This window comes from Arvicola amphibius, chromosome 6, assembly GCF_903992535.2.
Source record: "Arvicola amphibius chromosome 6, mArvAmp1.2, whole genome shotgun sequence".
NCBI lineage: Eukaryota > Metazoa > Chordata > Mammalia > Rodentia > Cricetidae > Arvicola > Arvicola amphibius.
In genome coordinates this window covers 62,555,004-62,572,785 of record NC_052052.2, presented here as the reverse complement: position 1 = coordinate 62,572,785, position 17,782 = coordinate 62,555,004, and the positions used below count along the sequence as shown (strand labels likewise).

General features: G+C 38.5%; 1 protein-coding gene across 1 annotated transcript in view; it reads left to right on the top strand.

Moving 5' to 3' along the window:
- Window positions 1-17,782, top strand: part of Ccdc171 (coiled-coil domain containing 171) — a 350,758-nt gene that overhangs the window by 123,519 nt on the left and 209,457 nt on the right. The window contains 6 exon segments of the mRNA XM_038333866.1: window positions 1,227-1,316; window positions 2,229-2,429; window positions 5,406-5,573; window positions 6,999-7,139; window positions 7,142-7,171; window positions 7,173-7,190. Of these exon segments, the coding sequence (XP_038189794.1) occupies window positions 1,227-1,316; window positions 2,229-2,429; window positions 5,406-5,573; window positions 6,999-7,139; window positions 7,142-7,171; window positions 7,173-7,190 (648 nt within the window).

The following is a 17,782-nucleotide window of genomic DNA, read 5'->3' as shown; positions in this document are numbered from 1 at the left end:
TTAAAAACAAGTGTCTGTTTGATGTAGACTGGAATCTTTTAATTTGCAGATTAAAAAGGCTCGTGCTTCTGTTTGTCATCTCATTTGTATTGTCTAATGTGTGAGCTAAGAATTTTCTTGGGTATTAAAATATTTTATGAATTCATGCTTTAAAAATTGAAGAGTTTGCCTAGTTATATCTTGTCAAATTAGCATATGTAGTAATTATATTAGTTAGCAAAACAACAGATTTTTGTGCAGCCATAGACAAGTCACATGGCTTAGAGTTTATCTCTTTGTTTTATGTTTTCAAAACCTGCAAATCCACTTTGTGTACTATATTGGTAGAGGCTTACTTTGGGTATGCAGGGTGGACAAAGGATAAGTCTGTTATTTAAACACTTTCTATAATTGTTTAGAAGGAAAAGTGACCATTAAAATAATTAAATCTTTGAAGATCAGACATTACTAAGTCTTTCCTAGAGAGTCAAGACAACTTGGATTGTTAGTAGTTTTGAAGTTCTTCTGATGCCTAGGCCTGGAAGCTGCCGAGTGACTAGGAACATATTACCCACAGCGAATTGTTATTTGGGAGGATGAATGTCACATGATCCTCAGCACAGTTGCAAAGCCGACTCAGCAGGCTTTGGCTTTGTAATGTGCTTTGTTGTGAACCAGTGCCAGAGACAGCAGTGGGGAGACCAAGGAGGTGGCCACAAAGAAAGCAAAAAGAGCAGCCTGACAGAAAGAAGAATGAACTGTCAAAGGCAATAAATCACAGGGAGTGCAGGACCAACTGATGACCTGCCACAGCCTTCCCAGTAGGACTGCCTGTGACGGCCTGAAGCTGTCATATGGAGTGAGCGACCAGCGAATACCCTCTTGATGTAAAGCAAAACAGTCTCCTGCTTGCTCTCTCTTCTTTCCTTATAGTTGCCACTGCTTCTGGCATTTGGTCCAGTAGGATTTTGAGAATAAAGTTATGTTTACAGTAAGAATGAATCCTGTATTTAGATAGCAAGTGCAGCAAGGCCGTCCCTGGCGTTTTAAGACTGAATGCTTTCTTTTCAGTCAGGTGAGCCTGTGACAGAAACTGCATAGCCTTTAGCCAAAAGAAGTGTTGCACCTAAGACTCAATCACTGCTGAAATATTTATGCCTAAGTAATGGCATAGCAAGCATTTGAAAGTTAGCTTTCGGGTCACTCCTTCTTGAAGAAATGTCAAAAAGCTGTTTTTCTTTCATCAGCTAAGCAACATAAATGATGCCAAGGAAAAGACATCCAATGAACTTGATTCCACCAAACAAAAGATTGAGTTTCACACTAAAAATATAAAGGTATTGCAATTTAAGTTAACTTTTTCCCTTTGTTAAGAGACAAATATATTATGAAGGGATTATTTTAGACATACCTGAAAATAAAGCTTCCATTTTTAAGGTATTTTTGAATTTTGAACATTAATTTTTTTTGTTGATCATACTGTTTTGGTTAAAGGAACAATTCATTTCTCTGATATAATTATAATATTACAGACTAAAATGCTTTGAGACTTAGTGTCCTGCTTTAGATAAGTATTAAGCACATTTTGCACGAGCATATCTGTCTGTAGAGTCAGTTTGATCACTTTTGGGTGGATCCATTGTTTTTAGTACAGTATGTCTGGCTAATGGGTGAGGCCCAGTTGGCTAAGATTCAAGCAAATAGTTGATTTTATTTTCGGTGTTAGTTTTAGCTACAGTGCTGCAGAATGTGAGTTTCTCAATATTCATTATAGTGTTGCTGTTGAAACTGAATCTGTAATGGAAGCCATTTGCTAGCATAGCTTAGAATTTTACATCTCATTCTTGAAATTTCTATTAGTCTTTGAAATGCCATTGGAGAGTAAATGTCCTTATAGTAAATATAAAAAGATTTATGGTTTTCCATGTTGCTTAAGAGTTATTAAAATTGTTTTTTAATTACCTTTTTTAAAATAACAAGTTAAAGAGAAAACTTCTTTTAAATAACTTTTTGGAATAAACAGCTTTAATAAAATTTATATGCTTGAACACTACAAATTTTCTAATTTTTGAATGAAAACATTCTACTTAGAAAATAAATTCAGTAAAAGTACTGTAAATGTTTAGCATCATAAGCAAATGGTGATTGTTTTATACTAATGTTTTGAAGGTTTTCGTCAAGTATTTGCTCTTTGCATGCTTCTCACCTTCTGCCATTCCTACAGTCTCTTTATGTGGTATTTCTGACAGGAACTTCAGGAGAAGCTGGCTGAGGTCCATAAGGAGCTCAGTCATTTGCGCACCAAGTGTGCGGACCGAGAGGCCCTGATAAGCACACTGAAGGTGGAGCTGCAGAATGTGCTGCACTGCTGGGAGAAGGAGAAGGCACGCGCTGCCCAGTGTGAGAACGAGCTGCAGAAACTGTCCCAGACTTTTCGTAAGGACACTGAGGTATCACCCAGACGGAAGGGAAGAGGAAGGCCGTTCACTGACTGGTAGCCCTGTGCATTGCTTTGCACCCGTGACTGCTGTTACTCATATTTGATTTAATTTAAAAAATGTTCTGAGTGTCACACTTTGAAATGCTCCTCACAGCTGCAAATCACTTCCTCTGTTCCTCTTCCTTGTCCTAATTTGTGGAAAAAAAAAAAAGAGGTAACCTAGTTCAACCCTTCTGTCACGTGGACATCAACTTTCTTCCCCCGCTTGGATCTGTCCTATCTCAGACTGCTGTGTTTCTTACTGTCTTGTCAAGGTTGGCCTCTTTGCCAGTAACAACATCATTTTTATTAGAGTAATTCTATAGTGTCTTGATGGAAAGAATATTTTTTTGGAACCAAATAGATTTGGACTTGGATCCTGTTTTTCCTGTTTACACAGAGCCTGCCTGGGGACAAGCCATGTAGGTTTTGTCACCCCACATCTCAATTTCCTTAATGGTAAAACAGGATTATTTTACTGTTGTTACTCCATACCGTCTCCTTATTCTTTATAATTATGATATACTAATAAAAACCGAGAAAAAGAAAAGCTTCACAAAATTAAAACTGTAAGTTGGATGCTCTGAATAGTTGTCTATTTATAATTATTAGTAACTTATTAAAATTATTTTGAGATTTATTTGTTTTATTTCATGCCTATGGATGCTTTGCCTGCACGTATGTCTGTGCACCTCATGGATGCCTGGTGCCCATAGAGGCCAGAAGAGGCCACTGGAGCTCCTGGACCTGACTGACAGACGTTGTGAGCCACCATGTGGTGCTGGGACTTGGACATTGACCCTCTGCAAGAGCAGTCAGTGCTCTGCATTGCTGAACCGTCTCTCAAGTCTTATTCATGATCATTCTTAAAATGTCATGACAAAACTTTCATATTCTGTATGAACCAGTTTTGTCTATAATTTTCTTTTACTTCTGGGATATAGAGCTCTTATAGTTGATAGATTTGTTTATCTAAATTCCTACATATTGTATTAATTATTTCAAAAAATACAAACTCCAATGCCAAGAGAGTAAAAAGGAAACATTCTTTCCACGCTCATAGTCTGGGATTTCAATTGTGTCCACATGAAGGATTGGAATTGTCCTACACAGCAGACAATGGTTAAAGTAAAGGAAACCAGAAGCCAGACTACAGTGTGACGTCAGTGTCTAGAGTTCTGTGGCTGGGTTCAACCTGTGTGAACCGACTTTAGATCTTGTGATGATCTTTTCACACCAAATGGATGACTTCCATCCCTGCTTTGTCACAGCCTGAGCCAAAAGGACTTTGTGATGATACAATGAGTTATCCTTGTGGAGGAGCTTCTGTGAGCAGAGCTGAGATCTTAGTAAAAATGTGGAGGACAGTGATTTTAGTGCCTGAATATTACACTTATATGATTATACTCAGTCAGATTTTTAGACACTTCAAACCACTTAAAAGTGTAGAAGTTTTTTTTAACTGCTTTTAAAGGAACAAAGAACAATACATTTGTAGCATCAGTTTGTACTTTTCTTTCTTTCTTTTTTCTTTGAGACAGGGTTTCTCTCTACAGAGCCCTGGCTGTCCTGGAATTCACTGTGTAGACCTGCTGGCCTCAAAGTCACAGATATCTTCCTGCCTCTGCCTCCCAAGTGCTGGGATAAAAGGCATGCACCACTACACCCAGCAGTTTTTTATTTATTGATCCATTTCTGGTATAATTATATTCATTTGCTTTTTACTTTTTATTTTTAAGTTTCTGTATTTGAGAAAATAAGGCAGTATACACGTGAATTACTGCCATTTACTTTGAAATGCTCAGGAAAGCAATTGCTGCAATTTTCAATAACAAAACAAAGTCTTTCATATACCATATTTAGTTTTTTTTTAAATCGATGTTTTAATTTTTATTTTTCCCCAGTTTTTCTTCTTTCAAGTTTTTTGTCCTCCCAATGTATTAAGACATTTTGAGGGAGCTGATTCTGTCTAATAAAACTTTTTGCAGTTTCACAATTACTTCATCTTTGGGTTTTATGTTTTTAGATGAAGAGGGCTGTCTGTCATCTTAGTAACTAAATCCTCCAATTGTGCTCATGAGGAGTAAGGGTTACACTGGATTCTAGAGCAGAGTAAATATCTCTAGGCCATTCAGCAGGGGATAGTTAGCGATTGTAACGACAATATGCTTTTAAAGGGTTTTTCAAACGTATTTCTAATTGGACAGTTTTGAAAGTGTGTCTTAGTCAGCCTGTCCACTTTAAATTGCTCTGCTACTTTGTAATACGTAAACACCCACAGCTGCCTAGTGTGCCGAATACAATATAAACCTCTGAGTGGAGAAAACAAACGAGCCCTTCTTCCATACCTTTCATATCTCTGTGTGCTTGGCCTAAGGGGGTCGGGATAGATTTCCTATAAGTGGTGAGTAGAGCTGGCTCTCTAGGGAAGGAAGGAAGCTGCCTGATTGTAGACAAGTGGACAGATACCGATGCAGTGTGCCTTTCAGTAGTGTAGAACAGCACTCTTATCTCAGTGCCATTTTATGACTTAACATCTGTTTTATAAATATAAGTAGGAAATTATAAAATTACTCTATTGGCTTCAAATTAAAGATTCTTGTAAAAAAATTAACCCAGATACCTTGTATTATGGATTTTAAAACTTAGACCTAAACAAGTGCTCACATCCCAGCAGTAACCGGCTGGATCACAGACCCTGTCTCCTGGCATCTAATTACAGTTGTGTTTTGAGTGTCTGAGAAGTCTAAGCAATTTATAGTGGACATTAGTATTTTATCTAATTCTTGTTCTGAATGTGAGAAAAAGGCCATCTAAGTGATTATAGCTGAAAATAGCTTGGGTATTTTCCTTCTAGGTGATGAAAAAATGCTTTATTATTTGTATTGTGTATTTTACTTCCCACAGTGTTTATATTCAGGAGTTAACGAGTCTTTTTTTCTTGCAGGAGAAACTAACCTTCCTTCACACCTTGTATCAGCACTTGGTAGCAGGCTGTGTGCTCATAAAGCAACCAGAAGGCATGCTGGATAAATTCTCTTGGTCTGAGCTCTGTGCAGTCTTGCAGGAGAATGTTGATGCCCTCATTGCAGACCTCAACAGGGCTAATGAGAAGGTAGCTGTCCTCAGGCACCAGACACCTCTATTAAATTCAGTGACATTTGTCCACATCACAGTATCATTAAGAGAGGCTGACATTCATCTTATTTCAAAAAGAATTTGAATGTTAATAATTCAGTACCATTAATTATGGCTTGTCTACAACTCAGTTTGATGCCATTGCTGTGGGCATGTAAATGTGACTGAAGTCTGTATGAAGTCTCTAAGCTCCACTTTCTGTGCAGGACATGCTAATACTACTAGCCAGTATTAGCCACAGGGACCTAATTAAAAGAAAATAAATTAATCTTACTGATGAAGCAATTCAAAGAACTTAGTCATTTACATTAATAAACCAACTCTTTATGTTAGCATAAGATAGAAACAGGATGTAGTTATTAAAAAACATCATCTTAAAAGTCTTTGCTTAGGAAATATGAAGTATTGTTTTAAAAGTACTTAGAAAATTTAAATTATATTTTGACTTGTTTCTTCAAATGTCACAAACTGAGAAAACAATCCATATTTTAGAATGGGAAATGTATATTTTATAATTAAAATAGTAGACTTTATGGTCACTTTACCATTCTATAAACCTAGTAATCCAGTCTTTTCCAAAAAGAAAATAGCCCTGCTCTTACTGTAGAAAGTTAAGAGGTGTAGTAGGTCATGTGCGTTGCCACTGAAGGTACCGTTACTTACCCTGGGCCTGTTGAACGGATCAGAACTCTGTTTATGACAAACACAGTTTAGGTCTCAGGTACAGTGACATTCTCTGGTAAAGGACCAGAAGAGAAGAAACAGTTCTGTGAGTTTAAAAAAATATATATTGTACTAATGAAATGGCTCAGCGTCAGGAGTGAGATCTTGTATTGTTGAGCATTTTATCTGGAGTGTATTAACAGTACAACCATAGGCAGTGTGAAGTGGGGCTAGGAAACGTGGGGCTAACCTGAGGAACAGATGCTGTCTGTGACTGTGAGTCAGTACCAGTGGTCAAAACAGACTGATAATTAAATATATGCTTTGCCTCTTTGAGATGATGTTTTTAATAGACATTCATAGCTTCAAAACATCAACTGACATGCACATGCATTTTAGAAGAAAACTGGGTGTAATGGTCTGTGTTATATGTAAAATGTTTGCTCATTTGTAAATCCCATTTAAATATTTTCTTTCTCACTGAAGACATCCCAATATTAGAAAGAGGAAAAATAAGAATTCATTGTTTAGGTATGAAAATGATACCAGTCCTTTTTTTTTTTTTTTGCTAAACTGTCTGATTTGCCCCCCTCCCCCATAATTTATGGTTCTTACTTTATTAACATCTTTAATTTAAAATATTTATATGTAAATATTCTATGTAGTGGAGAATATAGGTGTTTTCTTGATCCACAAATGTGATGCCATGTCTCAATCTGTATTTCTTTTCCATTTATAGATAAGTCATTTGGAGTATATTTGTAAAAACAAGTCTGATACAATGAGAGAGCTTCAACAGACCCAGGAAGACACCTTCAACAAAGTGGCAGAGCAGATCAAGGCCCAAGAGAGCTGTTGGCACAAACAAAAGAAGGAGGCTGGAAATTCCAGTATTCTGAACTTCTTCTGGAGGGTGCAGAGGAGGGCACAGGTATGCTACTCTATGGAGAGCTGGATAATATATGGGAGGAGCCAGCTGAATTGGACTGAAACACTCTTGGAAATTTGCAAAGAATTAATAAAAGTATTATAAAAAATAGCTGCTCTGTTTAACCATTTCCTCCCTCTCCTCCCCCCCCCCCCCCGCTTTTTAGACAGAGTCTCATTATGTAGCCCTGGCCAGCTTGAAATTCAGAGATCTGTTTAATCTGTCTCACATGTGCTGGGATTAAAGGTGTGCACCACCATGCTTCAAGTGGTTTCTTTTTGTGTCATTTCTAACCTGTTTGAAGATCTCATAGAACCTGTTTATGTTCATGCAAACACTCATTAATCATTATGCTACTTCTTATAGGCAGGGATGATAGTTAACAATATATAAATGGCAATAATTCGTATGGAGAAACCTAAATCTTATGTTCCCAATTAAACCTAGCATAGAAGATAAAATATGTATCACAGTCATTTTGCAATAGGACCTGCAACTATAATTCTAGTTCTCATATAACGTTAGATATGTTACTTGTTTCACTGATATGACAAAATACCTTATCTGTTTCTGTTTGTGTCACAAGGATTATCTTTACTTGAGTTTTGAAGATAATTTTTTTTTGTTGTTTAAAACCCTAATCTTTTCAGTTAAATGAAGAAATCTTTTTCAATAAAGCATTAGGAGGTCTGGTAACATATTGCAGTGTAAATATTCTTTTATGGAGTTAATTCCATTTTGGGGGCTTCATTCAGTTGAACTATCACTTAAACCCATATGTGGTTAAAATGTGTTATACTGACTTAGAGGTCAAATGTGAAATTTTTTATGAGCTCATGAATTGGGAGTTTACTTGCATGTTGGTAGGCTTTGGGGAAGTGCTAGAGTCCCTTGCATTCCTACCTAGCAGATGCAGTTTTTGTTGGCTATGATGGCGTAACTGGGAGGTGACAAGCAATAGGAGGCTGATCCCGGTGGTAGGAAGTAGCTTGCTGGGGGTAACCCTAGGAAGATGTCCGGGCCCCACCCATTCTGTCTGTTTCTGCCCTCTTCCTACTGCAAATCATGGAGTTGTTCATTAGTGACAGAGCCCAAGGATCATGGGCCAGAGTAAAGCTTTCCTGCCTTATACTTCCTCAGCGATGATGTCATAATGGTGAGAATCTCATATCTACTAATATGAGAGGTAGATTTACAGTTGTAAATTCCGAGGTGTAAGCTTTGATTAAGAATAGAAAATTATAGCCCTATGTGAGGTTCGGCATTTCTGTGTGGATTTGAATTAGTCAATAAACACATTATATTCAGGTACTGATATGATGTAGTTTATATTTTCAAACCGAAGTAAAAGGTCCAGTTCAGTGTAGGGTGCTCACAAGTGTATAGCTCGATCCCCCACCCCCGAGACAGACTGTCTTTATGTATCACAGATTCACCATCTTCCTGCATCAGCCTTCATATATATAAGCTGGTATATAGGTGTGTGCCTCTCAGCATGGCCAATTTGGTGTTTTGGCTTATGTAAACATTCATATAATCTTACTCTATCAAGGCTTCAAACATTTCCATCGTCAGAATATTCTGTACCCTCTGCCAGTCAGTTTTCACTTTTCATGGGCAGTTGTTGTTCTCCTGTTCCTCACTACCTATTAGTGACACAAGTTTCTGAATTTTTATGAATGGAATCATTCAGTATTTATTCATTGGGAGTTGACTTATTTCACGCAATGTTGATATTGAATATAATACTAGCTATGTTGTTATTTATCAGTAGTTTGTTATTTTTATGCTTTAATAGTATTCCATTTCATAGCCACATCACAATTTGATTGATGGGTAGGTGGATATTCGGTTTATTTCCAGTTTGGGGCTATTATAAATTAGCTTTATGTGAAAACTATTGTATAAGTGTTTTGTGAATGTATGGTTTCATTTTTCTTGGCTGCCTACAAAGAGCGCAGTTGTCAGGTCATAATTAGTTGTATGGAGAAACTGTATGAGAATTTTTTCGAAATGATAATATCACTTTATGGTCTCACGGAAACCAAACATCTTTTTTCTATTTTGGTTCTTTGTTTTCGTTATAGTAATCTTCCATTACCCCAAGGCAGTGAAGATAATAAGCCCTTATTATTATTTTCTAGAAGTCTCATGGTTTTAGTTTTTATGTCTATATGGTCAGTCATAATTAATACCTGTGTGCTGCCCAATAGGAGCTCAGGTTAATTTTTTCCCTACATTTATTGTTCTTATGTAATTTATGACAGTATTTCCTTGCTTCACTGTATAGTCTTAGGAGTTGGGCATACTTAGGACACACAGGCACAGACTTGGTGGCCATTTATATAGTCATGCCCTTGCCATGGTGCCATGCAATGCACCAGTGAGGTGTGCAGACATCCAGGCCACATGTTTCATTTAAGAAGACACACCTCCATGTCTTATGCATATCAGCAGTTAATCACTTGTCATTCTGGGGTGTTATTCCTTTTGTGACTATACAGCTGCTTTCTTATCTCTGGACACTTGCTAATGGGCCTTTTGTTCCTTATTTTTTAACAGTTGTGGTTAATATTTATGAAAATGTTTTTTATATAATCCTAAGGTTTCATTTCTCTTGTATAATATGTAGGAGTCTGATGAAAGAGTAAAGCAGCTCAAACTCTTCCTATTTGAGCAATTTTACTGATTTCCTCTCCTCCCTTTCATCTCCCCTTCCCTCTTCCTCTCCCTTCCCCTCCCTTCCCCTTCTCTTTTCTCTCCTCCTCTCCCTATCCTTTCCTATACCCTCCCCTTTTCACTTTTCTTCCCCCTGTCCTCTTTGGTTCTGTCTGTCTGTTTTTCTCTTCCTCCTCATCTCCCTCCCTCCTTCCCCTCCTCCCCTCTGTTTTACTGAATCCAGGAACTTGTACGTGGTAGGAAGCACTTTTACTACTAAGCTGTATCCCCAGCCCTGTACACATCCCCAGCCCTGTACACATCCCCAGCCCTGTGCACATCCCCAGCCCTGTGCACATCCCCAGCCCTGTGCACATCCCCAGCCCCGTGCACATCCCCATCCTTGTGCACATCTCCATCCCTGTGCACATCCCCAGCCCTGTACACATCTTCAGCCCTGTGCACATCCCTAGCCGTGTGCACATCCCCAGCCCTGTGCACATCCCCAGCCCTGTGCACATCCCCAGCCCTGTACACATCTTCAGACCTGTGCACATCCCCTTCCTTGTGCACATCTCCATCCCTGTGCACATCCCCAGCCCTGTGCACATCCCCAGCCCTGTACACATCTTCAGACCTGTGCACATCCCCTTCCTTGTGCACATCTCCATCCCTGTGCACATCCCCAGCCCTGTGCACATCCCCAGCCATGTGCACATCCGCAGCCCTGTGCACATCCCCAGCCCTGTGCACATCCCCAGCCCTGTACACATCCCCAGCCCTGTGCACATCCCCAGCCCTGTACACATCTTCAGCCCTGTGCACATCCCCAGCCCTGTGCACATCCTTATCCCTGTGCTCATCCCCAGCCCTGTGCACATCCCCAGCCCTGTGCACATCCCCAGCCCTGTGCACATTCCCAGCCCTGTGCACATCCCCAGCCCTGTGCACATCCCCAGCCCTGTGCACATCCCCAGCCCTGTGCACATCTTCAGCCCTGTGCACATCCCCAGCCTTGAGCACATCTTTTGTCCATTATTTATTTATTTTCAAAACAGGTCTCACTATTTAGCTCATGCTGTCCTAGAACTCACTCTGTAGACTAGGCTGGCCTCTTAACTCACAGAGATCCTCCTCCTGCTGCCTCCCAAATGCTAAGATTAAAGGCACATGCTATTCCTACTCCTGGCTTATTTATTTTATACTGCGACAAGGTTTCTTTGTAGTCCAGGCTGACCTTGAACTTACTATGTGTCCTAGGCTGATCCTGAACTCATGACATCCCTCTTGTCTCACTCTCCTAAGAGCTGAGATCCTGAGTCACATACTTGGCTTGGGTTCTTTTCTTAGTCTTTACCTTTGAAGTTTTGCACACATTTAAAATTTGTAATTTGTCAGAAATATATTTACAAATATTTTCTCCTGTCCAATTAGCAGCACCTAATTTACAGAAGAAGCATTTTAATTTTTTCTCGTAGTGTTAGATAGTGAATGCAAGTCTTAACACATCCCAGCTGAGTACTGGTCTATCAGTTGAGCTATACCCCAGAAAGCATTGTGTTTGTATAAAGTTTATGTTTAATATTTTGTCTCTTAAAGATTGTTTTTGGTGTTATGGATAAAAATCTCGAAGTGCATAATCAGAATTTCCCTTGGTTTTTCCTTTTAGTCCTTTGCCTCCTAAGTTTTGTAAAGTAGGTCTATGTAAATTTGAGCTAATTTTTGTAGAAGTGTGAGGTATGGGTTGAGGTTGGCTTTTTTTTTTTGATATGGTTCTTCAATAGAAAAGACAATACTTTCTCTTTCCTCTCTGTGTCTCTGTCTCTGTCTTTGTCTCTCTCTGTCTGTCTCTGTCTCTGTCTCTGTCTCTCTCTCTCTCTCTCTCTCTCTCTCTCTCTCTCTCTCTCTCTCTCTCTCTCGTCTCGTCTTCTCCTCCTCCTCCAGGTCTCACAGGTAGCTGTGAGAATTCCTTATGAACAGTGCCTGGAATTCTTTATGAACTTGCAGAAATCTTCTTGCCTCTGCCTTCTAAATGCTGCAATTGAAGTTGGGTCACCTTATATGGCCAATAAAGACTACACTTTCTATATTGAACTGCTTTTGTACCTTTGCAAGGTCTGAGATTACGTATATTTAATATTCTGTGCTTTATTTCACTCACTCCTTGTTATGCTACACTAATTTAGTTTCAATAGCTAGCAGTTTCTTAAAACTCACTTGATTTCCATATGTGTAGGATGGTGTTGTAGCAAATCACTTAAAAATTAAATTAAATATTTATTTATTTGGTGTGTGTGTGTGTGTGTGTGTGTGTGTGTGTGTGTATTGTCCACAGAGTATTGAAGTCAGAGGACAAATTGCAAGAGTTTGTTCTCTCTTTCCACTACGTGGGTCCCAGGGATTGAACTCCAGTTGTCAGGCTTGGTGACAGGTGTCCTTACTTACTGAGCCATCCCACAGGCTTGCAGTTTACTTTTGGAAAGTGACGGCTTATTGTCATTACAAATGCTGATAACAAGCAGTTTTTAGGAGAAGTCTTGAAGACTTTTCTCTAAAAGAATTTGTTACACTTAGGTTTTGTGCATACGTCTGTAAATTAAAACTCTTATTTCATTATTTATAAAAATAAATGAGTATTATATATTGGCTGTATTATGTTCATGTTTGCAACTTCATCAGGTATGGAGGGATAATTCATTTTGGTTTCATATTGAGTTCAGAACTGTTACGATACACATTACCTGATCTATGGATTTTATTTTAGAAAATTTTGTTAGAATCAATTGTATGGAGTTGGTTATCTTAAAAGCTGAATGTAGATAAGATATTTATTTGATGTCACTTAGTTAATTTTCCAAGATTATGCTCATCAGAACATGGGTGAGCATAGCCATTGCCTAGGATTGTGGGTGGTAGTGATTGGTGATGTCAGATGGAAATAATCATTAGTAGAGGGGATTTGTAGGAAACAAAATACTTATTTTATGGATTTGTTTTAATGTCTGGGGTTTACAAATGAGTGGTTAGTGAATAAACGATATTGTAATTTCAATTTGTTTTATTTGAGAGAAAGTAATAGTGATGTATAAATATCATTATATAATGAAACCTGTAGATCTGTTTCAAAATAAAACCAGCTTTGGTATCCTAGCATGTTTTAGTTTTAGGTGATTATATGCCTGCTAAGCGGTAGGAGAGTTTCGTTGAGTTTAAATATGTCTGAAGCATCCCACAATACATCTTAAATGTCTGTCCTAGCTGAATCAATCTGGTGACTCCATCCATGGACTGACTTTACGTTGTAATCTTTAGAATTTTAATGTTCTTTTTCCTTTTTAATCTGAAAAATATTAAATTAGTGGACCAAGAACGTCCATTCTAGAGTAAGGATTTTTCATTCTCTGTTGAGCCATAATAACACTTGATGCAGTGTTTATTTCAGAGTTAAGCTTTGACAGTTCTGTAACTCACATGACTTTAAAATGGAGAAGGAAGTGGGGGCCGGTGAGATGACTCAGTGGGTAAAAATGCATGTCTGCTGCCAAGCCTGATAACCTAGTTGGATCCTCAGGACTTCTTAGCTCTAACCTATCCCTACACACACCACACACAGCACTACACACACACCACACACTAGTGTACAAAATAAACAAAATATGAAAATAAAATTGGAGTAATAGTGAAAAAAAATTGGGGTTTGTGGGTTCTACATTGCACTTTAAATTAACTTATTTAGTTATGTATATTTTTAATATACGAGTTCCACTTCATCTTTGATATTGTTAGAATTATAGAGAAAAATATTTTAGCATCTAATCATCCTTTTATCACTAAGTTTCTAAAGTGAATTCAATAGCAAGAGAGGGGAAAATTGCAATGTAGGGAGAGTTGAAGAGAAGCTCAGCTGAAGAGCACTGGGAACTCTCTTCCTAGGGGTCCTGAGTTCAATTCCCAGGTACCACCAGGGCACTTACAACGTCTGTAATGGGGATTCTGATGGCCCTCTTCTGGCATATGCAACAGCACACACACACACACACACACCACAACACACACACACACACACACAGAGTTTCTGGTATGGTTGGAGGGATGTTCCTGAAGGTGTATGTGATGGCATGATGTGCTTTGTTCATGCTTGTGGAGGGACCCAGTCATGAGTGGGTACCGCTAATGGATGCTTGAAAGTCTTTTCAGCATAATTGTTTTTGTTAATGATAATGCTACTGAATTTTATATAATACTTGTTAGACTTGTTTTAGTACTTTTGCATGCCTTTGCGAGCTTCCTCCCCCAGAGAACCACAACCATATGAAATAGGTAGGCCATTTAAGCATCATTTCTATCTCACATGAGAAAAATAGTTTGGAAAGCTGTTAGTACTTTATTTGTGTAGTAAGGAAGTTCTGGGAACAGGATTAAAATGTAGGTAACCAGTGGTAAATCATTGAGGACAAGGCATTTAGAAGTAAGGTATAAGGTGAGACGTATGGACTGGTTTAATGCATTGTCATCCTTAGCTTCTAGCCCTTTTTATAGTGTCCTGTAGCACGGTTTCTTTTAGAAATACATGGGAAAACAATGTCTGAAAAATATCTATCTAATGAAATACCAGTTCTTTATTCTCTGATTCACATCACTGCATGACTTTGGCAGCTAATAATCAAGCATGATAATATATGAAGAAGTTAAAATAATTCACATTGTTACCTACCCACACGAGTGGTAGTTCTCTTAATTCATGTTTTTCTTAGTTCATTTTCCTGAGAAATAAAAGATTTAGTATAATGCATTATATTTTAAAGTTACTGTTGTAGGTAAAGAATCAATGTAGTTTAATATAATTTAGTTAAAAATAATAAAATATACTTTTTTGTATTATATACTGTATATATGGGACACTGTTTGTTGTGGAGGTACTAAACAGAAAGGTATAATGCATAGCTCATTTTTTAACAAACAGAAAATTTATTTGGAGAGGCACCTGAACAATTGTATAGTATAAGGCTTGTTATAATATGTTAATTACCCAAGGAATACTGTCAATTTGTAAGAGGAGGCCAGAGTTTGAGAAGGAGAGGAGTCTCCTCTTCATAGAGGAGAAAGCCGAGCCATTCCCATCTGTAGGTCTGACAGGGGAGGAGTGGAACTGGTTAGAACTGAGAGGGAGTATTGCTGACTTTTTGAATACTGTTTATCTTTTAATAAAACTTCAACAAAGCAAGCATATTTTGTATCAATTCACTGACTCTGTCTAATGAAAAGGATAATCTCTCTCTCTCTCTCTCTCTCTCTCTCTCTCTCTCTCTCTCTCTCTCACACACACACACACACATTCCTCCACCCCGGGAAGACAGGAAAATCTGGTTAAGCTAAAGGAACTTCTATAATTCATATTGTATTAGAAATAAAGCATAAACTTAAGCATATTTCCTTTCTTGGCACATATGTTTGACATGCTAAATTATGTAATAATAATATTTTTAATTATTAGTTAAATTGTTAATCCTTATGGAGTTTGAGGGATTATGTATACACATGCAAACATATAGTGTAATTTTGATACAGATGATTGAATTGCTAAGTCATTCAGTAATTCTTTTTCGCTTGTTGAATAACAGCCAAGTTGTCATTGAAAGTGTCTGTGCCATTTCAACCCCAGCATTGCTGTATGGGAGATCAGTCTCCACAAAAGACACTTTGTTTTACAAGAGGTGTATGTATATCATACGTTTGTGTTTGCCATTTTTTCAATATTGTCATTGCATAAAAGGCAAGGTAAGTAATTTATATGAAATGTTCTGACTGAAGTCCTTGGTATCTGAAGCTAGTTTATGATTTGTGCTATCATAAGGAACAGCAAAACCTGATTAAGACCAGTCTGTTTCCCGGACTTCTGGCCCAGCATTTCAAAGCTTGCAGGTTTCTACAAGCTAAGCAGGCAGCCCTGAAAGCCTATGTTTCAGGAGGGACATTCCCACAGGGAAGAAGGTGTCCTTTTTCCAGATTTTGGACTGACTTTTGAATTTATCAGTAAGAAAAGGAAAAATAGTCATGTTACATAATAGTTTGTTATGTTAAAGTTGTTTGGGTGAAAGCTATGCATCCTGTATTTTGAGTTATTAAAAGTTCAAGATAAGAATAGTTTTCTGGAAGACTTTGAGATTATTGTTATTATTATTATTATTTTAAATTAAGCACCCTAAGGTAGAGTAGGTTATTTCAGTATGAGAAATGCTTTTGCCTCATATGAAATTAATGTGTGTTATGTTTGTTTGAAAAATATTGGCCTTTAATATCCTTGGGTGGAGAACACCGGCTTTTCTTTAAGGGCAGATTTGCTGTACAGCTGATTCTAGCCTGACCATCAAACAGGCTTTGTTCTTCAAGAGAACTTCATAGTAAATAATGTATATCTCTGAGAGTCCCCACAGAAAGTCCAATTCGATTTAAAATAGAATTTTCATTTGTAAGTTCTAAAATATATCTGAAAATTACCTTATTTTTACTAGATTTTTCTTCCCTCTTCTTTACATTGTAAATCTTTTCTCATCAATTAGGCCTTTATTCAGTTGCTGTTCTGGACAAAACTGTGCTAAGCCCAGGGATGGATAAAGAGCTACTTAAGTCACTTGGTGTTTGTTAGCTACCTGCAGAGTGTAGAGCACTGTGACAGACTGCATAGTAAGTGATCCTTGTCCTCTCCGAACAGTCAGTCAAAGTACTGGGGACGAGGAGATACAGGCGCGTGGAGTCCGTAGGTGACAGTGTGGCGACTGAGTGTCAAAGTGCTCCTGAAGCTCAGGGAACGTCTGGACCAGAAGAGACGGCTGAAATGGGCTGTGAGGATGTTCTGATGGTGTGACGGGAGATGGGAGGGAGCTGGACAGCATTGGAAACCGTGCAGCAGTCAGGCTCGTGGAAGGGAGGACCAAGCTCTCCATTTTCGTTAGCTGGAGGACGGCTTCACAGGGGAAGGCTTGTGACTTGAGGGGAAAGTCTAGGAATACATCAGATGGGAAGGCTGCATAATAAGACAGGTGAGCCCAGCCGAAGGACTTGGGCTTAGTTTCATTATTTATAGAGTGAGCCTAACTCAGACGTGCAGTTGTATGCTGTGCAGGAGTTTGGGATTTGTCATGTGCTAAGTAAGGTGAACTAAGTTTTTTAAATTTAAAAAAAACTTTTTAGCTATTTTGTTGGCATACAATGTTTCATCATGGCTCTTTCTTTTCCTTCCTTCCTTCCTTCCTTCCTTCCTTCCTTCCTTCCTTCCTTCCTTCCTTCCTTCCTTCCTTTTTCTTCCTCTCTCTCTTTTTTACTTTTTTTTCCTTTCGAAGACATGGTTTCTCTGTGTAGTCCTGGCTGTCCTAGAACTTGCTCTGTAGACCAGGCTGACCTTGAACTCAAGAGATCCACCTGCCTCTGCCTCCTGAATGCTGGGATTAAGACATGTGCCACCACCAAGGCAGCATTTAAATATATACAAGTATGTCATTATATTTTATCCCTGTTCATTCCTGAATCCTTTTTTCTTTTTTTGTTGATAAGAAGTAGTTTTTATTTAAATTTTTTAAAATTTTACACATTAGCCCCAGTTCCCCTTCTCTTCCCTTCCCTTCTCCTGCGCCCATCTTTCCTGTCCCACCACGCATCCACTCCTCAGAGGAGCTAAGTCTTCCCTTGGGAAGTCAACAAAGTCTGGCAGAACCAAGCCCTTCCCCCTGTATCAAGGCTGAGCAAAGTATCCACCATAGGGAATGAGCTTTAAAAAGCCAGTTCTTGCACCCAGGGTAAGTCTTGGCCCCAGTGCCAGCCCCCACCCCCCCAACAGATCAAGCTACATAACTATCACCCACATTCAGACGGCTTAATCCTAAACCTTTTCTTTAATGAGCCTGCCTAATTTTTAGCTCTTCAGCAATCCAGTTGATTTA